The 25935-nt window shown below is 45.9% G+C and overlaps 1 protein-coding gene and 2 pseudogenes across 1 annotated transcript in view; 1 reads left to right on the forward strand and 2 right to left on the reverse strand.

Moving 5' to 3' along the window:
* Positions 1-25935, forward strand: part of VTA1 (vesicle trafficking 1) — a 329175-nt gene that overhangs the window by 136451 nt on the left and 166789 nt on the right. Inside the window, exon 3 of the mRNA XM_086927161.1 lies at positions 3937-4064. Coding sequence (XP_086783287.1) covers positions 3937-4064 — 128 coding nt within the window. The remainder of the gene's footprint in view (positions 1-3936; positions 4065-25935) is intronic.
* Positions 8846-10926, reverse strand: LOC147708474 (uncharacterized; annotated as a pseudogene).
* Positions 11273-12594, reverse strand: LOC147708475 (uncharacterized; annotated as a pseudogene).

Below are 25935 nucleotides of genomic sequence, written 5' to 3' on the forward strand. Positions count from 1 at the left end.
AGATTTTGTTCCCATACATTGCCTAAATTTAATTTGAAGAGACTCAAGAAGTTGATTGTTTTTGAAGCAATCTTGAAATCGCGTAGTGACGGCCAACGTTGTTCAGTGGAAAACAGCAACGGGGAAATGGGATAAATGTTGCCAAGGAATTTGGATCCAAAGAAAGAAACTGCTTAAGAGGGTTCTGCAGTATTCTGTAACTATGATAAAAGCTGTATTCTTTTTCAGAAGTGGTGCTAGAGTTTTATAAAATAGTTTCACAGCAAAGACAACAGATAGTCATAGTTATCTTGGAGTTTCCATCCTTCTTTCTTAGAGCAAAAGTATCCACCATTGATGATGATCAGAAATTGGCAAAATGAATATTGTCATTCAAAGTGGGAACACAGTCCTGAAAATGTATCTCAGAAATTAGATCAATATTGATAGACGAATAGAAGGTTTTATGAGAGGCAGACATCTCATTGTTAATTACACAAAGTTTTATCAGAAAACTACAATGTCAAGTAGTTGCAACAGATAAATGATGGCTTCTTGCTGAAAAATCTGGAAATGTGAGAAACTTCTTTATTTGTAATTTATGAGACATACTATTTTTTATTAAGATTTTATAGGTTACTTTTGTCTTTTGAGCGCACTGCCAGAGGTACCTTGGGTCTGAGGGACTGATAGCACACTGACATAGCTAGAGAAATAGTCAGAGATAGAAGAGTATGCAATCAAGTCTTAAGCTGTTTCCAAAATTGAAAGGAAGGCAATTCCATATTTTAGAAGTCAGAAAAGAGAATTGTGTAGCAAAAATAATTTAAGATAATTCATCCTTTTTGAGTGTAGTTTTGAATAATGTAAGCAGAGAGATTGAGCAGATTTTCGTCTGTGGTGAGTTGCAGCATGGTGATCCAAGTAAATGAAAGAATCAAAAAACAGATGCAGCATAATTAGTTTTGGGCGTAAGTCTGAGTTTCTTCTTGGCACTAGTATCAGTTTTTAATGTAGTGATTCTGACTTTCAGCCATTCATTGCTTTGAATTACTTTTCGAGTTCTGTGCTTTAAATGATAACCATCCGGCTTGAAGGTGGTGCTGTGATGTGGGTGATTGTAGAGAGTACTTCGAGTGAAATTATTACCTTTGTGAAATAATTTATCGGAAGCCACCGGTAGACTGCTACAGTAGTCCAGTTTACACAGGCTAAGTGAGATCATTACCTTGGATGTGTGGAAATAATTGTTTTACTGTACCTTTGGTATGGTCAGTAGTTGAAAATGGACTACTGTGGCAGTGTTTGGCATGATCATTTAATGTATGCTTGGCGTATATCCTAAGCTTTATCTTGCCTTATACAACCACATACTTCTGACACTTTCTTTTTGATTCTCAGTTCTGATAAATAACCAATATTTTTCAGCGGCCTTGAAAATATCACATTTTGTATTTCTAACTCTAGTTAAATTGGAGTAAAATTGAGATGTTTATCCTTGTCATTGCTCGCCATTTCTTCTTTTACCCTATTTTACCACACATAATGTCCCTTTATTTTATCTCCACCCCTCCAGTAAAGCGCAATCAGATGCTCAGTAGACTCATAGATGCTAAGATGTCAATTTCAATTCAAGACAAAATGCTTTTGAAAAATGTTTCTCAGATGTGAGTCCTGAAACACACCACTCCATTAATAAAGCAGTGGTGGTGGCAGCCTTGATCAGCTTCAGTGCTGCAAAATAATCAGAATCTAACTGGTCTAATGGTCTTTAAACAACAAAAGTGATTTCACATGTCTGGCACTCATTCAGTCCTTACATGTGCTGCTTGGAAAGTCTTTAATCATCAACAATTCTGGGTACTCCACAGAACTTGTTTATGTGACATCCAAAACACTCCTTTTTCCATTCAGGATTAGACCGAATTGATGAGTGAAAAGAAGTGATTCACTTCACTTGAGAGAACTACATAAACTGTTCCACTCACACACTGATGTTAGAAAGTAATCTTCTGTGGGGTAGGTTCTAGTCAGAATATTCATAAAAGGATGAAAGTAGATCTATTACTAAACCATTTATTAAAGCACACTGGAGTATTGCCTGGTGCCAAGGGACATACTAGAGACCTTATTAACTCAAATCAAAGAATTGTATTCTGGAACACAAGTAGAAACACAGCGCTGACTCTATGAACAAGTTCATAGCAAACAGCAATTTAGATTCTAACACAACCTAAAGCTGAACAATGAAGTAGTACTACACCATCTATCTTATTTACTTTTTTCCAACATCAGAATTCCACAAGCCTTAAGTAAACTTCGCCGATTCAGTTCTCAACCTTTCTGTATCAATGGTTAGCCACTCCATCAGAAAGCAACAGATCTCAGGTGATGTCACCTACCCAAAGATTTTACAACTCTGGCTCCCATTCAAATCCTTTCCTTGACCTCTCATACACCAAACTCCCCCGGATGCATTCACCGAGTTTCTCCGCCATCTTAGCCTGATTTCACTTACCTTTTTACTTCAATCTATTATCTGACACTTGCCCTGCAGCTGTCACAAAGCTCCAGTCATTCCCATGAACCTCCTTGTCCATTCAAATGGTTTTCAGCAGCTCCCTTCAAGAAGAAACCTTCCCCGAGACTTGAAAATCTTGTAGATAAAGCCACTTCTGGAAAAGCGTACACTTGACTCCAGTGTACTATACATCTATAGAACCAATTACAAATGTGTTCTTCTTCAGCAATCTAATGGAAAGAACAGCTTTATTGTTCTTATCGACATCAGATAAGAGTTATTAATATTAGGCAAGTATATCGTTTTAGCTAGAGTCTTATAGCATTGTACATATTTATGGTGTTGTCTGTATAAGCACGAGGGGAAAACATTTCTGGTGTATTACAGTACTTTATTCTTGTTTTGATTGCGTATGCCCTAAGTGTAGGCAGCACAATGTTTCTATTATCAGTATAAATAGAGCGTCAAACCCCATTCCCATTATTGTTTTAACCTACACCTCTTTTAAAGACCTTTCTTACTTATACTATGTAGTGGGGAATAACTATATGGGTATAATATATTCTTTTAACAAATGTTACCAGTTTATATTAACCAGTCATGAGTGACCGCAGAGCTTTTACATTTCATGATGGATCATAGTGTCAGATCTGTGAGTAACATAACCTTTTTGGTTTACATCCCCTGTAATTTACCATTTAAATATAGATTGCAAATCATTTCACACTCATTCTTCCATCAGTTCATTTATGCCATTTCAGACCAAGTGTATGGCAAGGTCTCTTTCTCATAATATAAGTTCAAATAAAGAAGGAAGGGTTATCACTCCTGGTCTTATAAATAACTTGCATGTGGCACTACAGAAGGTGCCATACTTAGAATCTGTATAAATAGTTGTTTGGTGTGTAAATGCTGTATAGAGCCACATGTAGCCAATCCGGCATATTAAAGGAGAAACCATTCTTTCTGATTTCTCAAATCTCAGACTAAAATGGCTTTTAGTGGCCTAATCCATGATTACGGCTTAACCAGACTGGACAGACCAAATAACAGTGGATTACTAAAGACTTAAGAGTATACCTGGAGTCAGCCTAACATAGGAGAATGTACTAGCAGGCGCTTCCTTGTAATACTACCCCAATACTTTTGTAATGAGTGAGTTACATTTTCATATTGCCTAACGGGAACAACATCAGTTAGCTTGTTTTCAGTTTCCAAAACATATTTTCTTGTTTTAACTTTGCCCTCGAATGAAGTGCTGATCATCCTTTGCTTATTTCATCACTGTTGTGAAAGAAAACCATTGCCATCCATGTTTAGAGTATCAAGATTTTCAACTTAATAGGCAATTAATTTAGGACTGCATTTAAAAGGGTATTTAAATATGTTCATTGTATGATATCTCTTTAACTGGATTAATTGTATCTGTCTTTTAGTTGAAGAAACAGCTTGGGGACAGTGAGTCCATCACCAACGAGGTAGTTGGCAGTGCCCATGTGGAAAACTATGCATTAAAAATGTTCTTGTACGCTGATAATGAAGACCGAGCTGGACGATTTCACAAGTAAGCAGATTGCTGTCTTCCTTCATAGACTTAAAATGCACAGCTGAGTGTTTCCATATTTTTGATGGATACCAGTATATTTCGCAGTACTTAATCAAACTGCCATCAACAGCATTCATTATTAAGGACATGTACATGAACCCAACTAATTCCGATTTAATATACATTTGAATTTGAGAAATCTGCCATACTACGTAATATCACTTGACAACAAATTTTTCCCCCACATCCATTTTTGACCAATTTTTGCTCATGTCTCTGTTGACAGCTCATCTTCTAGTGTCTAGCTTCTGGAGTGATCTGTCATAGAACACATTTTTTTTGTTGAGGAGGATTAGTTCTTGGACTTTTTCTTAATTGTTTTTTGCCAGTTAAGAGTACCACAACTGTTCTAACCTCATTGATCGAAGACTCCTGAAGATGAGCAGTTGGTGGTAGGGCCAGAACACCTAATTTCTTTAAATCTACAAGCTGCAATTTACATTGTTGTCCTTCATGGCTCTTACTTTGTCTCACTGTATTTAGATGTGGAGATACCCTACTCTCCTGTCTCCACTTTTTTTGTATCAAATTGATCTAATTTTAATTCTGCCTGAGCTTTTTAATGTACATTGGTTGCTCACTCTTGCAGAACCAATTATGGGTCTTCTGCTATACCTATAACAAAACAGTCTTATACAAAATGACCTTCTCCTTTCTCTTTGCCACTTAGACAGATAACCACCCTTGGTGAATGCTCCTGCTGCTAGGAGATTGGGTGTTTGCCCTTCCCATTATCCATAGGATATTTTTCTTCTGCTGAGCGCATGCCCCTGTTTCTTATAAGCGGATGGTACTATGGTTCCTTATGGCTACTTTACAGCTGTAATATTGCCTCTAAGTGGCAATTCTTTCCACTCATTTCATTTTGCAGATGGAAATGTTACTTGCTTATCAACCCACTTCTGCAGATTTGTATATTTAATTGATGTACAGGGAACTTGGCAAAATCTCTTTAGAAGAAACAAAATGTGTTTGATGATCTGATGTTAACACCCGAAAAAATAAGAAAGGAGCTAAAGATGAATCAAAAGTCAATAGAATTCTGTGGGTTTTTTTCTCCATGGTTTATGTAGGTGAGATGGTGGCGTTCATGAAGCATACAATGTGCTAGACTGCCACCATTGGCACGCTCCATGTTGTTGCATTTCTAGAGGGAGGAACCCATTGTGAAAAAACTAAATATATGTGTGGACCTACATTGTGTAGCCCGGCTTCCTGCTAAGGTCACTGCACCCAATACCCCATGTTTGGTGACAATAAATGTGCATCTTGCAAATCTTCACATAGGGAAGGAGTAATAAAGATAGTAGTCAATCAGAAGGACTTACTTTTTAGGACCAGGAGGATCAGCATCTTCCCAAACTTCCATCTGCAACCCACAGGGGAGGTGAATGAAAAATTTCATAGCTACTGTAACAGAAAATTTAAATTTTATTAACCTCTTCGGTGCTCATGACGAGCTCAGCTCGTCATGAGGCACAGTGCTCGTGTAGTCATGACGAGCTCACCTCGTTATGACCACACCCGTTTCTATTATGGTCCAGCACAGCAGGGGAATATCTTAAGCAGCCAAGGTGTTAAGGACACTGAGGCAAGAATTATGCCATAACTTTCTTCACTTTATTTTTCAGCAACCATTTTCAAAACCTTATATTAGGACTTAATTTCCCATTAAGCCTTGGGAAAAGTCAAACCGTAAACTGTCCAATCCGCAAACAAGGACCTAGTTATAGTTCATTGTCCCTTTTGCTGCCTCCTCCTGCTTCCTGCGACACAAGCCGGTCACCGATGCCCTCAATCTTGTTTAGACAAATCACTTCCTACAGAAACAGATAGGTATCCGGTTAAACTCTTGAACCGGTCAATTCAGAGGACATAGAGTGCATAAACCATACAGTAAACAGAATCATGGAGCCCTTGAGGTACATTAGTTATGACCGAATTATATATACACCCACCCTTACGAGGGAAAGTTCTTCTGTCTTGGGTGGTAATATGCTCCATATTCTTGTGAGGGCTAATCCTAGCCTCCATGTCCTTAATAGAATTCAAAATTCCTGCTACTGTAGCTAGGAAATGTTTCAATCTATGTCCGGACCAGTGGTGAGGATTTTGCTAGATTAAAGCATTATCAATCACCAATGAGGTGATATTAGGAACTGGCTTAAAGTAGAACCTTTAAAAATGTAATCCGAAGATTAGTCTTCAGCATTGAGGATGTCCTCCAGGAAAACTTATTTTGATGTCATGCCAATATCTTTGTATCAATGCCAGCTTCCTGCGTGGCACATTTACCCTATGTTGCAATAGTAGGAGAAGAGATTGCCTTATGTGGCTTATTGAGGGCAATGACGAGTTGTCTTTCCCCAAGTGAGCAGAATTCCGCCGTCGTAGACTCATTTGCTTTGATAACATCTGACCACACACAACTTGGGGGAATCTGCAAAGGAAGGATAAGACACCACTCGTGAATTACACTTTGTCCTTGATGAAATATGGAAAGTAACCCACACAGGGACACAGGGGTTAATACTCTTCCTGCTAAATCCAGAGCTCTCATTTCCGAGACTCGTCTACATGACAGGGAGCATTGCAGGGTAGCCAACTTGGCTCTTATCTCTTTCCTTGAGAGGTATTTGTTGGATTACCAGAACAGGAATAGGTTCAGAACCTTATTGATGTCCCAAAGAGCAGAGTATCTGGGTTCTGGAGGAAGGGACAGCTTAATGCCTCGTAGCAGTATAGGAACTATGGGATGATCACCAACATGAGAATGACCAGCCGAGATCACTGATCTAAACATATTGATTGACTGGAAAGCTAGGCCTTCACAACCTAAAGAAGTAAGAAAATTCAAGATATGAACATCAGTCCCCACTGCATCCCAGCATATTTGGGGACACCAGCCCAACCATCGAGACTAAGCCAATTGGTATTGTTTAATGGTACTATCAGCCCAAGCTTTGAGAGGAGGGACGCAGCTTGTCGCAATGTACTGGGACATTCCCACGTTTCTGGTAATCTTCCACGCCATAAGATGTAGAGAAACTTCCAGGATCAGATGATGGCGATTCCCCTCTGGATTGCGAAGGAGATCCTGAAAAAGAGGTAGACGGATTGGAAAATCCCAAGAATGTTCCAGAAGAACCGATCTCCAAACTGGGGTCACTTCCGCCATGTCCACCTGTTTTCGCCGCACCTGGGTAGAAAGATACATGATCATGGCATATGGGGGAAACACGTACCCAATCTCTTGATGCCAATCCTGGAGAAAGGCATTGGTCGCTGTCGCACCAGGGTCTAGTCTCCAGCTGAAGTATCTGAGTAACTAGTGATCCAGGTGGGACGTAAAGAGGTCCACTGAGAATGGACCTCATCTGGTTTGAAGAGTCTGGCAGACTGCAGAATTCATTTTCCAAAGACTCATGTCCTGAAAATGACAGGAGTGCCAGTCAGTTACTTGATTGGATTTCCCCCGGAGATATTCTGCTGTGTAAATTTGGTGCTCGAGACAATAGTTCCAGAAGTTCCTGGCCAAATCCGAGAGGGCTTTCGAATCATGCCCAACAAGTGGCTGATATAGCTCATCACTGCTATTGTCCGTTTTCAGTAGAACGCAGCATTGTACCAAATCGTTGGTCCAACGAATCGTTGGTCCAACACCTGACTGTGAACTAACTTTCCAGAAGTTCTAGGCAGTTGATGTGAAGGGACTTTTTGCGAGATGACCATTGTCCTCCTGTGGAGAATGAAAAATTTCCTAGCTAACATACAGGAAAGTTTCAATTCTATTAAGGAGGCGGAGGCGAGGATTAGGCTGTCACTTTCTCCGTTTATTGTACTCCAGCAGCCTTTAAAAGTGTAAACATTATAAACAAACTCCATTTCTCATGAACACCTGGGAAAATGGAAACAAAAAACGTCCCATCAGTAACTGTCCAATCCCGTGCCAGGACTCCTCATATCTTCCTGTGTTGGCACTCTATCCTCCTCTTTCTTCCTGCGACACTGCCACAGTCCTTTGCCCGTTATTCCTGCTTGCCAGCATCGGAACCTACGGTACAAGGAAACCCATTAAGCCACCGAAAAGTAAACTTTGTCCAAGGCAATCAACAGCACCAGACAAGGTAATTACCACAAAGGTCATAGCTTGCAACAACAGATATGTGAACATGTCATCGTAAAAGATTTACTTACTATCCCAACGCCGAATTCTGGGAGGGTTCAAATGAAGAAACGGGTGGGCTAATCCTCGCCTCCTCCTCCTTAATAGAATTGAAACTTTCCTGTGCGTTAGCTAGGAAATTTTTCATTCTATGTCAGGAGCAGAGGCTTCTGATTAGGCTAGTTCAAAGCTTGTCTACCACCACTGAGGCCAGAGACACAACTGGCTTAAAGTAGAATCTTTTGAAGGTGGAGTCGGAAGACCAGTCTGCTGCTTTTAGAATGTCTTCCAGACTAGCCCCCAGGGAAAAGGCCTTAGATGCCATTGCCCCCCTCACAGAATGGGCTCCAAACCGGGAAGTATCTATGCCGGCTTCCTGCATAACCCAGCGCACCCATCGCGCGATGGTAGGTGATGAAACCGCCCGTGTGGTTTAGTAAGAGCAATGAAGAGCTGTTTGACACCCTGTGGGCGTATATCAATCGTTGCCACTTCATAGGCCTTTAGCGTTCTCACCACACATAACTTAGGGACATCTGTAAATGCAGGATACGAGATAGATCGAGAATCACTCTTAGTACGCCTGGAAACATGGAAGGTCACCCCATCCGGGGACAAAATGCTGAGAGCCTGTAAGGTCCAAGGCTCTCACATCCGACACCCTGCGACATGAGATCAGACATAGCAACATTGCCAATTTAGCCAAAATCTGCTTTCTCGACAGGTACTTATTGGACGGCCAACTCCGAAACAGGTTAAGAACTTTATTGACATCCCACAAGACTGTGTAGCGAGGTTCCGGTGGAACGGATAATCTAATCCCCCGCAGCAATTTGCATACCAGAGGATGTTCCCCAATCGGGTGATTGTCCAGCGGGACATGACCTGCTGAAATGGACGATCTAAAAGTATTGATTGACCTGTAAGCCAGGCCTTCCTTCATTAGGGAGGCTAAGAAGTTAAGGACGTGGACAATGTCCGCCCCCACTGGATCAATCTGTAATTGCAGACACCAACCACTCCACCTAGACCATGCGGATCGGTATCTCTTGTTGGTGCTATCTGCCCAGGATTTGGCCAACAATGCGGCAGCGTCCTCCGAAAGTCCCGGGACTTGCCAGCGTTGCCTGTAACCCGCCAGGCCATCAGACACATGCTGCCTGTGGAGAGGAGGTGGTGAGGATCCCCTTGGGGATTCTTGAGGAGATCTGGAACGCGGGGTAGAGGGATTGGAAAATCCCAGGAAAGTTCCATCAGAGCTGGAAACCAGGCTTGCGATTTCCAGATCGGGGTGATAACCACCAGATCCGCCCGCTGTCTCCTCATCTGGGTTGACACTCTCATGATCATTGCAAAGGGGGGAAACGCATAACCCCTCTCCTTGCCCCAGTCCTGCAGAAATGCATCCGTCGCCGCTGCTTCCGGGTCCAGACGCCAACTGAAGTAGCGTTCCAGCTGGGTGTCCAGTCGTGAGGCAAAAAGGTCCACTGAAAACGGACCCCACCTGTCCCTTACCACCTTGAACACGTCTGGGCGAAGTTGCCATAGGCTGGTGTCCCTCCAGTGACGAGACCACCAATCCGCCACTCGGTTGTCGGAGCCGGGAAGGTGTTCCGCCAATAGGGAAATCTCATTGGATAGGCAGTACTCCCATAGGGTCCGGGCCAGGTCGGAAAAAGCCCTGGACCTGGTACCCCCCAGATGATTGATGTAGCGCACTGCCGCCACATTGTCCATCTTCAAGAGGACACAGCACTGAATCTTGTCTTTCGTCCAACATCGCACTGCAAAAGAACCTGCCATCAACTCCAGGCAGTTGATATGAAGGCCTTTTTCTGCTGATGACCAGACTCCGCCTGTAGAGGCATCGCCGCAGCGTGCCCCCCATCCCAGGCCGCTGGCGTCGGATTCTATGACTAGGTCCGGTTTCGAGCCGAAGATGGCCCGCCCGTTCCTAGCGTCCATGTGTTCGATCCACCATCGAAGCTCCGTTCTCGCCTCTTCCGTGAGGGGAACGACCTGTGAGTAGGTCAGGCCTTTGCGGAGGTGCATGGCCTTGAGGCGTTGAAGGGCCCGGTAATGAAGGGGCCCCGGAAAGATCGCCTGAATGGAAGACGACAAGAGACCGACCACCCTGGCCAGGTGTCGTAACAGGATCGTCGGACGCCCCAGAGTACGTCTCAACTCGTGCCTGATCTTGGACAATTTCCGTGAAGGTAGGGACAAGTTGGCTTCCACTGAGTCTATCAGAAAACCCAGGAACTGCATTCGTCGTGCCGGGACGAGATCTGACTTGACCTGGTTGACTATGAACCCCAATGATTCCAAAAGGCTGACCGCTCTTTGAAGGTGAGCCAACAACGTTCGGGGACACTGATTCAGGAGGAGCATATCGTCCAGATAAATTATAAGACGAATGCCCTCCGTGCGCAGTCGCTCCACTACCAGCTTGAGCACCTTGGTAAAGCACCACGGAGCGGACGATAGTCCAAAAGGGAGGAAGACGAACTCGTAAGTCCGTTGACCCCACTGAAACTGAAGAAAACGTCTGTGGGGAGCGAAGATGGGAATCGTGAGATAGGCGTCTTTCAGGTCCAAACGGACCATCCAGTCCCCCTCCTGAAGGAGATCTCTCAGTAGATGGATCCCCTCCATCTTGAAATGGCAGTATATGAGCCAGCCATTGAACTCCTTGAGATTTATCACCGGACGATAGCCCCCGTCCTGTTTCTCTACAAGAAAAAGGTTGCTGATGAACCCCCTCGGGTGCAACTCCGTTTGTACAATGGCTCCTTTCTGGAGAAGGTCCGCGACCTCCCTGTCTATCAGAGCAACTTGGTCCGGCGTGAAGCCGATGGGTTTGGGACGAACGTACTGAGTGGGGAGCCCCGAGAATTCTATGTGAAACCCTTCGACGGTCTGTAAGACCCAAGCGTCTGAGGTAAGGGAAGACCATGCCTGAAGAAAAAATCTGAGTCTGCCCCCTACTTTCAGACCCCTTTCATTCTGGAGTCTTACCTCTGTTGTTGTAGCCGCCGTCACCTCTTCCTCGTCCACCGCGGCGGCGGGGATAGCCTCTGGTTTGGTAGAAGTTCTCAAACTTGTCGGGATCCTGGTATTGGCCTCTAGGGAATCACCCTGTTTGAAGGAACCTCTGGTGTAAGGTCTGCCAGACGACCGGCCCCTTCCTCGGCTGGCTGCCCCAAAAACACGAGGGGTGAAGATCCGTTTCACTGATGTCTGTGCCTTGTCGAGGGAGTTAAATGTGTTTACGAATTTACCCAGTTCCTTGACGAACGGGTCTCCGAAGAGGTTCCCCTCCACCATCGGACCTGCTTCAGATGTAGCCAGTTCCCCCAACTTCGGGTCTATCTTAATGAGGATAGATCATCTTCTTACTGTGGAGATGGCTACATTTGCATTCCCCAGAAAAATGATCGCCCTTTGCGCCCAACCGGAAAGGGTCTCCGGGGAAATCAGGGATCACAAGGCTTTGGCATCTTCAGCCATGGCCAATATTTTTGCCAACGGCCCTGCCGTGTCCAATAGTTTATCTTGGCAGGCCCTCCAAGAACGGTCTATGCCCTTTTTGGGGTCTTTCACAAATTTGGTGAGGAAGGTGGACATCTTAGGGTCAATCTCCGGGGTAACCGTAACTTTACCCTCCAAGGAGGGGCGCGGGCACTCGGCTCGAAGACAGCTACGCACCTCCTGGTCTAGGGGCTTACGCAGCCGTGCCGCCATGTAAGCTGCTACTTTGGGAGCGGGGACCCAGTGCGAAGAGCGTGGGTGGAGCAGCTCGTCCGGGTTGAGCATGTCCGAACTGGGGTCGGAACTAGACAATTGGGCGGGTTGGGAGGGGGGCCATGAATGGTCTGGATCCCCATCTCCATCCGAGGTTTGGGGAGACTCGTCCGGGCCGGTTGTGGCCACATCGTCTTGATCTCCCCTCAAATCCGCAGTCTGAACCTCTTTTGAGGTCGAATGGGTATCAGTGGTTTTAGCTTCTGAAAAGGCCTTTTTTAAACGCGAAAATGCATCAGAGTCCACCCCCGCGTCCAAGGAACGCTTCCTTTTGGGTTCTGTGGTACTCGGCGATACTTGGCTCGCGGGAATAGGATCCTTTTGTCCCGAAAGGGCCGGTCCCTGCCCCAGGGGTTGGCACTGCGCTTGCAGTTGGTCAAGTTTCTGTTCAAGGGGTGCCACCACCCTCGACACCGCTTTCAACAGGTAGGAATCCATTATCTGACAGAAGTGGTCATCCACCGGTAAGTAAATGACCTGCTGCTCTTCCTCCTCCTCGTAATATTCTGCATATTCCATTATGCCTCCACAGCAAGGCTTCAAGCTATTCAGGGTTAATTATGGGACAATGCCCAGATATAAGCGTCCTCCCACCGCAGCGGGGTCAGGTTAATCATATACTGGGACCAAGCAGCCTCTGTTATGAGGCACGAAGGAAGCCTGCCTGGGCCGGTCCCAAACTCAAACCAAATACCGTACCCGCGACGCGGGTGTTCAGGCTCCAGGCAGGGGCTCTGATTATTGTATTTTTATCCGTAGCGCTGCCAATTATGCCCGCCGGTCTTTCCCCGTGGTACGCGAGACCGCTGAGCCGCTTCTCCGACGTACAACGAAGCGCCCTCAACGACTCGCGCCACACGGGGGGTCAAGCTCCTCAGAGCGGCAGCACTGTACGCCGGTCCCCTAGCGGCGTGAGGCCGCCCACGCACAGAGCCCAAAGGAAACACTACCGCGTAAGGGACGGCTATCGTCCACGCGGCAAAACACACGCAGTCACCTCAATAAAACTGTAATGCGGTATACTGCGCATTTACACCAATAGCATTACATCGTCAAAATTCAGTCAGAAAATGCATAGAAAAATAAAGGCACTCATCTGTCTGCTGCTGGAGCAGCGAAGAAAGAGTAGGATAGAGTGCCAACACAGGAAGATATGAGGAGTCCTGGCACGGGATTGGACAGTTACTGATGGGACGTTTTTTGTTTCCATTTTCCCAGGTGTTCATGGGAAATGGAGTTTGTTTATAATGTTTACACTTTTAAAGGCTGCTGGAGTACAATAAACGGAGAAAGTGACAGCCTAATCAGAAGCCTCCGCTCCTGACATAGAATTCCCCATGCCTGGCCCCCAACCAGTGCCGATGGCATATGTCTGTAAGTGAGCCGAATATCGCGCAACCATTCCATTCTTCCATGTGGGCTACCCACCACTGGAGTTCTTCCTTGGCCTCCTCTGACAGAGGTACTACTTGAGAATACGTAAGTCCCTTCCGAAGATGGAACGCTTTGAGTGGCTGCAGTGCCCAATAGTGAAGGAGCCCTAGAAATGTGGCCTAGATTGAGGGCGATAGTAGTTCTATCACGCGGGCAATTTGTCTGAGAGAGGTGAACTGCTGGGAAACCATCCGTCGTAGTTCATGCCTGAAGTTGTTGACCATCTGAGAAGGAAGATGGAGAGTGGCTTGAACGGAGTCCATCACGAATCACCAGAGCTTGTATGGGAATCAGAACCAACTTTTTTGGGCTGATGATGAAACCCAGGGTCTCTAATAGGGAGACAGCCATCTGGAGTTGTACGGTGAGAGTTTGTGAACACTTATTTAGGAGGAGGATGTCCTGCAGGTACACAATAAGTTGTATGTCCTGGACTCTGAGGTACTTGACCAAAGGGTGCATCAACTTGGTGAATCACCAGGGGGCAGATGATAATCCAAAGGGGAGGGTAGTGAACTCGAAAGTCCAGCTGCCATTGGAATTGGGGGAAACGGCGATGTGATGTCAAAATAGGGATGGTGAGGTATGCGGCCATGAGATTGAAACACATCATCCAGTCGTTGAGTTGAACGAGATATCTGAGGAGGTGGATGCCCTCCATTTTTAAGTGAACTCCAATCATTCTTTGAACTCCTTTAGGTTGATGATAGGGTGCTGTCCACCTTGACACTTTGCTACTAGGAATAGATTGCTGAGGAAACGGGAGGGATGAGGCTATGTTTCCACAATTGCGCCTTTGGTGAGCAGGTCTGCCACTTCCGTGTCGACAACACAGCATCTGCTGCTGGGAATACCAGCAAGGTAGGAGAAATCTGTTGGGAAGTGAGCCATAAAATTCGATACAGAAACCCGTCATGATTTGAGGAACTCATGAGTCTGAGGTGAGAATTGTCCAGTTGTATATAAATATTTTTCAGTCGTCCCCCAGGCGTTGACCCGGAAACACATTGACACTCACCTTGAAAGGATCCGTGGTTACCACTGGCCCTGTGGCTGCCTCTCAAACCCCTATATCTGGGTATGGTGGGGTAGAAATTGCCGAAGTGGGCGTTATCCTGCCATTGTCTTCTACCACCACTGTAGCCACTGCCGGGAGCTTGCACCTAGGTGTGGCCGGCCGAGCATCCCCTGCTTTGACCAGCCTCTGTGAAAACTCGGGAGGTAAATATCCTTTTAATAGAGGCTCAAGTCTTGTCTAGGGAGTTAAAGGTTGCCACAAATTTACCTAGTTCCCATATAAGCGGGTCTCAAAATAGCCCCCCTGAATTATTGAGCCTGCCTTTAAAGTAGCAAGTTCCCCCTACTTGGGCTAAATTTTTATAAACAGTGATCTGCGCCTCAGTCGAGAGGGCCCAGTTCGCGTTGCCCCAAAAATAATGGCCCTTTGTGCCCATTCTGATAGCACTGTGGCAGATATTAGGCTAACTGATGAATTTGTGTCAGTGGGCCGTAGGGGTCCAGGAGTTTATCCTGGCAAGCCTGCCAGGCCCGATCAATGCCTTTCTTTGGGTCTTTAATATACTTGGCCAGAAAAGAAGCCATACAAGCATCGAGATTGTGGGTCAATGCCACCATACCACTCAGCGAAGGACGGGTATTCCACTTGTTGGCGGCTACGGACTTCCTTGTCTAAAGGTTTGCGCAGTCTCCCCGCTATGTAGGGTGCAACCTTGTCAGCTTGGAAGCCTTCAGCAGAGCGGATCACAGTAGTTCAGAAGGGCCAGCATATCTGATAGTGTCTCCTGGTGGGTAGCACTCCCTGGCATCCCACCACTGGTGGCTTAGGGGTAGGCAAGAGACGCCAAGACCGAGAGCCCGTATCAGGATAGCCATCGGAGCCAGAGGGGAAATCAATCCTGTCTAGGGAAGTAGGTGGTCTAGGATGGGGGTCCGTATCGGTGGTTTAGGGGTCTGAAGGAATGGGCCTGGGCACCAGTATAGGGTTAGCAGGCAGAGACTGGGAATGGTCTTAAAAGGCCTATTTAATCGTGCCAATGCGTCCAGATCGATGCCAGGGGCCTGGTCCCGTTTTTTACGCTTTTTATCCAGTGCCGGACAGCTAGGCAGCCACAGAGATAACTGGAGAGAGGTCCCCTAAGTGTCTTCCATCAAAGGGAGGGGTTTAAAGTAGTTTTCCGCCATACTAGGTAGTTTCTGCTCTAGGGGTGCTACCCCCTGCATCACCACATTCAGAATAGAGGCCTCCATCACCTCATAAGTTATCGTCTGTGGGGAGATTCTTCCATATATAACTCCTCAATATTACTCATGGTACCCAATGACTTGAAGGAAAGTGTTTTATTGGGGATCTCCCAATGTATTTATAGGGATCTGGATTGTCCAAGCTATGAAATGTCAATATGAATGTTGGGAATCTCCAAGTGATTATGATGGCCTATAAGGCCAGTGAGGTACGAGTCAGGCTTCTAGGCACAGCACATACACCAATGAGATGCAGGGTAGAGGGATACCTTGGCTGGTGTCCCACAGTAACAAGCGAGCACGCAAGCTAGTGGGATTGTGCTCTGCACCACAAATGGATGGTTACAGACCTCCACTGTGTGTCCAGGCTCAAGGTGTGTAGGGCAACACTTAAATCGGAGTCAGCCATTATTTTTTTTGTGAATTTCTAGTTTTCTTTTAAATGTAAAGTCATATTTAATTACTATACGTTAATGCAACTCCTGTGTGCACAGAGGTTGGCTGCACACGGCCCCCCGCAGCTACGGGGAGTGCCACCGCCCTGAGGCTATGTTTGAAGTAAGTGCTGGGGAGGCCCATATGGCACCCTTGTCCTAGTGACCGCCACCTCCTCGGTGCAAATGTTGTATTAATGTGGGGGAGTCTAGGCCCCCGCAGTCCCGGGGAACGCCATCTTCTCGGGGCAAAATATTAAATTAATGCAGGGGCAAGGACCACCCCAGCCATCCCGGGGACCACCACCCCGGGGCTAAAGTGAAAAAAAAAATTGAGGGGCCAGTGTGCCACCCCTGTAGCTCCAGGGACCGCCACCCGACAGGTGCAAATGTAAACCATTAAAGTGAGGGCCACGCGCCCCGCAGCCCCAGGCACCACCACCTCCGCTGGGTTGTTTCCTGCAATGGAGAGGGGCCGCGCGGCCTTCCTCCTGGAGCCATAGATGGCCCTGGGGACAGCCACCCCCCCCAGAGGCTGCTTCTGCTATATCCGGGGTGCCCACCCCTTGGACATAGCAGTTTGCTGTGGCTTGGCGGGAGCTTTACCGCTCCTGCCATGCCATAGCAAACTGTGCTCACTTTCAATGAGCAAGATCATTGGAAATGCTCTAGTCTGCTGAAAGCGAGCACAATTGCTTTGGCAGAGAGGGAGCTGCATGCTATTAGCTTTCTCTGTGTCAAAGCAAAGCCGGCTCCCGCGGGAGGCGTGGAGCCGCTGCCGGCAGCGACCGCATGGGCCTTGAGGCTCCCCCCAATGGGGGCCAGGGCATGGGGTTCCGAAGGCCGAAAACGGCCCGGAGAGGGAGGCTTTGGGGCCCCCTTTGGGGCCCCCTCTCGTCTATTCAAAATAGGCCTTGCCCTGGGGGATGGGGTCCCAAGGGCCAAATTTGTCCCAGGGTAGTGGTGCCACACATCCCCCCCCCCTCCCGAAATACATTTAAAAAAAGGTTTTAAAAGACCGGCAGGTCGCCGAAGGCCCCCCCCGCTTTCTTTACCACTCTGCAAACTCGCCTCCTGGCGCACTGTTGGTTGGGGATAAAGTCCCCTTGGCTGCTGAGGGTCCTTTGGGACCAACAAGACCTCCTTTTACCTCCAGTAGGTTTCACATTGTCTGGTTGCTGAGAGGTCTTTGGAGGCCACACCCCCTTTCTCCACCACTCTGCAAAAGCGCCTCCTGGTGTACTACTGGTTGGGGAAGACGTCTCCTTGGCCGCTGATGGTCCTTGGGGACCAATTACCCCTCCTGTAAGCCCCACAGAGCGGGATTCCTGAAAGTTTGTCGGAAGCCACGCACCTTTTCTCCACTACTCTGCAAACACGCCTCCTTGGTCCTTGGGGGCTGGGAACCCCTTCTGTTACCTCCAATAAGTCCCAGACAGCAGGATTAAGGAGAGCTGGTTGGAGGCCCTGCCTCCTTTCTTCATCAATCTGCAAACACAACTACTAGTTAAAAAAACATAGAAATTCACCAAAAAAATGAAGGTTACAAGGACGTTTATAGTTGGGAATTAGCATTTTTTTAAACTTCGAAATTCACTGAAAAAAACCAAACGTTACAGGGGCGTTATAGTCAGCCTCAGGTTTCACTCATACAAAACCAGTGAAATTCAGCAGTTATAGTTAGCTGAGCTAACTATGACTTGCGCCCCCGCAATGCTCTTCATTTAACCTCACTTATTATATCACTCATGACCTGGTCCGTGACATCACTGATGACATCTCACACGACCAATTTGACTTGTTCGATCTATTTACTTTTCTTCTCATGCGTGCAAAACTCAGAGACTCTTACCAAGACATCCAAAATGCACCAGCGGAATGTATGACGTTTACCCTTGACCCTCCTGCTCCTGGCCTCCTCTCCCCAAAACCTCTTATCCATCTCTGTGCCTCTGCACAAGATGAGATGCAACTGAACGCCCAGCGTGCTAGACTTCGCTGGGAGACAGTGTCACTCCATATCAGATAAACACTGGGTAAGCGTGTGGGGCCTCATGGGGTCTCCATCCCCCCAATGACAAACTCTGCCTTATACACTTTTGCTTTCTGCATCAGATATACTGTACACTAAAACTGGTGCAGGGCCCTAGCACACTACATCCTTTGCCCAGGCTGGCACTGCTATCTCTCCCAGGGAAATGCCGGATGAACTTAAACGTTTACTTGCCCTGGCGTTGCTCCTTGCTAAGCAAAGGGTGACCTGTACATGGAGCCATAGATGTGTACCCAATATTCGTGACTGCTTACTGGATATGGCAGACTGCCTAGAGCAGTTAACTATATTCTTCTATGCTGCCCCCCCACTAGTACACCTAGAGACATTTGGGTTCCGTTTCTAGACTACATGCTGATGCAGACGATGCCCGCCCCTATAGAAATTATGTGCTCCTACCCTTTACATCTGTGCCATCTTCTCTCTAGTTGGGGTGGGGGGGGATAGTATTTGTAACTGCAGAATGAATTACTGGCCAAGGATTGACTGCTATTTTTATAATGTCATATGAATTGCAACGAATGCCTCTTGTGCTTTCTCTCTGCTTCACCCAATGAATTTATCATTTATGATTGTACTATATGTAGTAATGCATCCCGTTTTATACTGGTCATGTGGGGTTAAGTTTGAAATTATAAATAAAGAAACAATGCTTTTGTGCCAGTATTTGGAGGCACGCACAGCCTTAGTATGCCCTCAGGGCTCACCGATGTATCAAGAACAAAGCGCGATGAGAAGGAGGGTGAAACCGGTAAGTACACAACAACAAGCTGTGTTGATCTCATAAAAAGGAAAGGGATGGGTGTTGTCCTGTCTGGCCAGTAGGTGGTGACTGGAAGGCCAGGGTGCATGCGGAATCCAACAGCAGGCTCATATTCCCTTAGACATGCGCTGTGTAAGAGATGTGGTGCATGGCGCCATTTTGTGAGCTCCCATGCCCGAACTTTGGAACCTGTGCCAGTGGAAACAATGTGCTTACCTTAAATTGTTTGGTACCTGTCACATAATTCTCGTGGTAATAAGCACAATATCGGGTGATCAATGATCAATAAATGGGGCTTGAAGGTACCCTCACCCCACCACAGGCCGCAATTAGTATATTTCTAAGAGTATCTGTGGACAGAAGTATTTTTCGAAATTGGTCAGCAGTTAGAAGGCTTTTAGTTTAACCGTCCCCTGCAGTACCAAGTGTCTAATTTGGTAATAGTGCATTCCATCGGTCTATGGAATGGTAAGCTCCCCCTTAATTTATTCAAGGGTCTTGAGCCCACCCTCCGTGTTGCCAGTGCTTTCCCTTCATGTTGTTTAGTGCTTCCCTTGGTCTGCGAGGCTGAACACTGGGTTATTGTGTCTGGGTGTTAGGGGGTGAGGGAAAGGTGGTGAGCCAATTTTCTGAAGCTCCTGAGACCCACACTTTAATTGTGGTATTTGTCACGGGGAAGAAGTTGTGTTTTCTAGGCAGCCATGGAACTTTCCAAAAGATCGGTGCTTGCCTGTTGTCATATGGTCGATTGAGCACACGTGCTTCTCTTACTCTTTGCTCTACCGATCAACCATGTAGTTGAACTGTGTCGTCTTTTAAGATCTGATGACACCCAGACTGCCTTCATCTGGGAGTCCCTTGGTGTTTGCTATGTTTATAGCAGGACTACTGTACCGTGATACTTAGTTACCTCTGGGTTTGTAACTTTTTGGTCGCTGGGAGGGCAGTCTTATATTCGTATAAGCTGTTAGAGTTGATTTTGGTAACTGTGTTATGTTAGTGAGTCTGACTAAAGACTCGTATTTCCAACAATGAGCAGCCAAACCAATTGGTTTGTTTGTAAATTAGGGCTTTCTAGTAGGCGTGAATTTAGAGTAATGAGGGAAGTGTTACGGACAGTCTCAGTGCTTGCTGATTTGGTGTGTCTGGATCTACATCTCTATTGTAAAATATTTGAACAGTTGAGTTTTCTGTAATTTGGCATGTGGCCTGTCATTGCTCCATTGTATTAAGATGTACAAATCCTAGCTTACATTGGGGGAAGATTTAAAACGATGAGACCTGACCTATACGATTTAATGCTATAGGACTATATGGCATTTTCAGTTTCTGTAATCCTTCGCTTATTGGACCTTTTTCATATTGCATGATTACCAATGTACCGTAAAGCACTTTGACTGTTGAAATGTTTTGGAGCTGCCCACCAAGGTGAGCTCATATCAAGCTCAAGTATGCATGAAACATCAGAAGGTGGACAGTGAAACCAATGAACATTAATAGTCAACTCAAGTGGTGAGATACCTTGTTACCTGCGAGAGCCACGGGAGCCCCGACTGTCAATGCGTGTGCGGTTATAGGAGCATCGCAGACAGGAGAGCCACTATCCTTTTGCACGGTGTCGCATGCTGAGTTGTGGATACACACGTCCGGGGGAGAAACAAAGACAACCATCCTTTGATATTTCTTAAACTCCGCTGCCACTCATCAGAGGTCGAATTTGGGTGCTCCACGTCTCCTTGTAAAGTGGAGACGCTGTCTTCACGCCGCCCACCGCCAGGAGAGGCATTTGGCCATTGCTCTGTGCCGTTTGGGACCACAACACCCAGAGTCCCTAGTGGCACCACCGAGGAAACGCCCCCAACGCCACGTCAGCACGCCGGGAGGTGCTCTTAAGCGGAACAGGGCTCCCGCAGTCCGTCAAAGGCCGGAAGAGACTGGGCTGGGCTACCCCTCTAAGACTCTGGACTGAGTATGGTATATTAGTTCTTTACTGTATTGTATATCCCTGTAATATTTGCTTGGTGGTTGTTTCTTTTCTATTGGTTAACTATGAGCAAGGGCAATCCCCCTAAAGGCAGGTCCGTGGCAGGGACCCTAGATGCCTTTTTGTTAAGAGCAGAATCTGTCTTTATTCATGAAATTCAGCTTACTGAGCGAAGATTATCCCTTGAAACCTCCCTTCTCCACAGTAGACTTTCCTTGACCCCTACTATCTCTGCATCGAGTGTGGCAGCCAACAATGAGGTCCCCTCTCCATTAATTGGTACCTCGGTACAAGCTTGGATAGATTCACCCACAAACATTGTTTCATTATCATCATCTGGACACAGCACTACCGGGCCACACGTTATAACTAGGGGACAAAAGGCTAAATGCAAACGTAAGCACCCAAATAACGATGAATTTCCATCAACCTCCCTTAAAGGAAATGGCAAAAATAACTTAAAGCAGCGTAAAGCTGCTACTAATCCACCGGGGAAGAAAGGGAAACGGACTTAGATGTAGGCGAATCAATGGGGCAAATAGCTAGCAACATTGAGCGAAACAAATCAGGCAAGCCCGAGGAGGATAAGAACTTTTGGGGTAGACTTGAGACTTTGATGTTGACTCTTTTAGAACCCATTGTCAAACAACAAAAGAGTGTCAAAAAATACTAAGTGTGTAAGCACAAATACAGAGAAGAGATGAACCTTAATAATCCACTTTAAGAATTATTAGGAATTTATTAGGAAGCCCTCACTCACCACCCTGGTTGGTGACATTCTTCATCATCGGGCCCACCAGGAGAAGCTGAATGCCTCCCTGGTGTGCTTCAACGCCAGGATACTGCGGAGCTGGTTTTTTGTGACAGTGATCTGAAAAAATTGTGAGTTTAAAAATGTCAAAGTAGTGTACCACGCAAAAAGTTTTATTCAGTGGTCAACCTGATATGGTTTAAAATATGTGTTGGGAAATTTACCAAATAATGTTTTGGGTATTTCCACTCAAAGTGGGGTCGACCTGTTTCTGCCCGTTATGTGTCATTTACTGGGCTTACTTCAGGACCATGAGGAGTGTACCCCGGCGGTATGGGCGCGCTAAGGCCCACCCTGATCAGAGGACGTGAAAGTTAAAAAAAAAATTGTGTAAAAATTAAAGGTGCAAAAAACAAACCAACAAGTCGTGGGACTTCCCTCGTCCGGTTGCAGGAGATCCCAGGTGCTAAGTGGGTGCCTGGCGTTGCGGGCGGTGTGCCATTGTCGCCTCCACCCCCCTCCCGAGACCTATGGGGTGTGGATCTTTTATTTAACAAACTATACAGGTTCCTCGCAATTTGAGGGAAGTCCCACGACTTGTTGGTTTGTTTTTTGCACCTTTAATTTTTACACATTTTATTTTTAACTTTCACGTCCTCTGGTCAGGGTGGGCCTTAGCGCACCCATACCGCCAGGCTATCTTGAATCCAGTGGCAAAGTGAGCAAGTTAGGGCGAACAAAGCGATACAAAAGGGGATGATGGACGGGGCGTTTGAGCAAATCAAACACTCACCCCCAGTCAACTGATCTGGGTTTAATACATCACCATTCTTTAGCTCACTCAGCCACCCCAGTTCAGACAAGGCCATATGCAAATCAGTCTTACCCTGTGCCTCATGGGAACAGTCCAGCCCGAACTGCCAAGCCATGTCTTCCCTGGACCGGAAACAAGCATCCTGGGAACGATTTCGGGTTACTAATCCTCATCAGCCAGGCTATCTTGAATCCAGTGGCCAAGTGAGCAAGGGACTCACGTCTGAGCATACCCTGCGATGGATTTAGGCCCAGATCTATGTACTGGGGTGAATATATGACATTGTTCTGCCTTCTGTCCTTCAACTGTTATTTTTGCATTTGTCACCCCAAGTGGGATGGGTATGCTCAGACGTGAGTCCCATGCTCTCCACACCACTGGAGTCAAGCTATCCTGGCTGAAGACGGCTGATAGCCAGAAACCGGTCCTAGGATGCTTGATTCCGGTCCAGGAAAGACATGGCTTGGTAGTTCGGGCTGGACTGTTCCCTTGAGGCACAGGGTCAAGGCTGATTTGCATATGGCCATGTCTGAACTGGGGTGGTGTGGAGAGTAAAAAAACGATGGATTTAGGCCCAGATCTCTGTACTGGGGTGAATGTATGACATTGTTCTGCATTCTGTCCATCAACTGTTATTTTTGCAGTTTTAACTTTTAGGGCACCATACTTGGTCCCCACCATTATTGAGAGGGGCCTCAATGGGCCTGTTAACTCCCATGACACCAATATTTTACCTTTAGAATATTTTTATCGCCCCTTGGAACCTGTAACGAATCTAGGTCCCCAACGTCTAGCAGAAAATTACCCGGGTTTTAGGCAGTCAAGATATTATATACCAACATTTAATCATTTTGAGGCTTTGAGTGGTTTGGAAAATAATAATTGACTGCACCTTGAGACGTGCACAAAATTGAACTGTGAAATGGGTTGGCACAATAATGATTTTAATCATAGCCCATCCCTGGGCAAGAGAGTATGTCCTACCGCTAAATGCATTGCGCAACGCATAGGACCCTTGATTAGTGAGCACAGAGTTTTACAGCCGGACAGTAAGGAGAAGCCTTGGGGCTTCGCACTGAGTATCCCTCATATAGCTGTTTAAATGAGGTTTTGGGGGATTTTGTGAGTGAGAGGAATGATTGGTCCAGTGACCTTGGCAATAAGAGCCTAATTAATGACCAGGTCGTTTCTAATGTTTCTTCCCATCTAGTATGAATAGGACCCCATTAGAAGGCGTAAATACCCCTTCTACTGCCCCGACCATTGCTGAACTCCCATCCTGCCACATTGTCTCCTGGAACATCGCTGGAATTCGATCAAAAATAAATAACCCATTATGGTGGGATTTTATTCTACACCATGAGGTGCTTTGTTTCCAAGAGACCTGGACCAAGGAAGCGGTCAATTTAAATGGGTATTGGACTTATCATACCTCGGCAGTTGAAAGTTTGAGTGGGAGAGCAAAGGGGGGTCTGTGTGTGTATCTTTCTAATAATTTGAATCTAAAACAAATTACAGAGTTCGTCATGGATATCTATTACCAACTCCTTGTGTTGGATTTGGACTCTGTTTCTTCTATTGCCTTGGTCAATTTTTATAATAATATTCCCCTAGGTTCAGTATGTAGCATTATTAAGAACATGTCTCAATCATTGACCCGCCTAGCTAAAAGTAAAAGGAATGATACTATGTTACTTTTGGTAGGGGATTTCAATTGTACATTATGGGGAAATGCTGAAGATAATCTATGTGGAGAATTAAAGGGCGAGGGTGCATGTTCCTCAAATTTTAGTCATACTGCTTTGGGTGAACAGTTAAATGAATTCATTAATAGTTTTGACCTTGGTTTTGCTCATGAATTATGTGCACTGCCAGCCCCCTCCCTCCCACATTCAATGGTAGGGGTTGCCGCTCTACCATCGACTATGTTTTAGCCACTAGTAACCATGCTTATAGACTCCGTTCTTTTTATGTCTCTGATAATTCATTAAGTGATCACTTTCCTCTCTGCCTAGCTGCCAACGAAGAAAATCTTAGGGATAAACAAAGGAGATCGATTACTAGAGAATTTATCAATTGGTAGTACTAATGGTTACTCCCTACGATGGGCCATGGTAGACCAAACAGAGACGCTTAAATTAGTAATTAGTAAATGCAGCTCAGAGTGTGCGATCTGCCTGAGTGAAGATACCGCCCCTGTAACCCCTTTTGCCTCTTTTTTAACAAATACAATAAGGGATTCCCTTATTAGGCAACACAAAAGTAAAAGAGTTCAGAGTGGGTGGTTTGAATGTAGATTCACTCAGGCTTACACACTTTTACAGAAAGAATTACACAAAAAACCAAGAAGCATCTCTGAGGTTAGGAGAGCTCGGATTGTATATAAATTAGCAGTTAGAGATAGGAAAAACACGATAAAGCAAGAGGCTTGGGAGGCCTTGCATTCAGCTTCAGAAACCAACGACAGTGCAGGCTTCTGAAAGGTTATTAGATCACCTTTTTTATCTAACGAAAACGGTCCTAAAATTGAGATAGCTATTCTGGAGACTCAATGGATTAAACATTTTGCACAGGTATACGAAGGAGATGAACCATTAGTTGATGCTTGTGTCATTAACCATCTCCCTAACTCGAAGGACCTTGCGTGCACTTTGGAGGAATTTGAGAGGGCCCTACACGCCAGCTAGGGTGGAAAGGCTCCTGGCTCAGACAGAGTCCCCATCGACATATTTAAGTGGAACATACTTCTGTGGGGGCCTCTTCTTGTGCAGGTGCTCAATGCAAGTTGCAACACAGTTTTTTTACCTACCTGGGTAGAGTCCACTATCGTGCCTATCTTCAAAAAGGGGAATAGACACGACCCGGGATGCTATAGACCGATTTCCTTGTTGGATTCTATTACGAAGGTTGCTGGCCGGATTATTTTGGAATGCCTCCTGAATTGGGCTGAAGAAAATTCCATTTTATCTGACCTGCAATATGGATTTCGGGCCGGTCTAGGGACCGTAGAACAAGGCTAAAATCTTTCGTTGTTGGTGGGGAAATATACGAGGGCTAAGAAAGGAAGTTTGTTTTTAGCTTTTGTGGACCTCTCTGCTGCTTTTGAGTGTGTGGTCCACTCCAAACTATGGAGATTGCTGGGAGACCTGGGGGTTGATGCAAATATTATTTATTTTCTTAAGCGTTTTTATTGTGTCGCCTCGGCTCGTGTTCGCTATGGCCAGAAGGGTGAACGCACAGCCGTAATTCCGATTAGGATTGGAGTCAGGGAGGGTTGTGACCTGGCTCCATTCCTTTTTAACTTGTGTATAAATGGGTTGGAGGAAACCTTGTGCAGACGTAACTTAGATTCACCTTATGTAACT

This window comes from Lissotriton vulgaris, chromosome 6 (assembly GCF_964263255.1).
Source record: "Lissotriton vulgaris chromosome 6, aLisVul1.2, whole genome shotgun sequence".
Classification (NCBI taxonomy): domain Eukaryota; kingdom Metazoa; phylum Chordata; class Amphibia; order Caudata; family Salamandridae; genus Lissotriton; species Lissotriton vulgaris.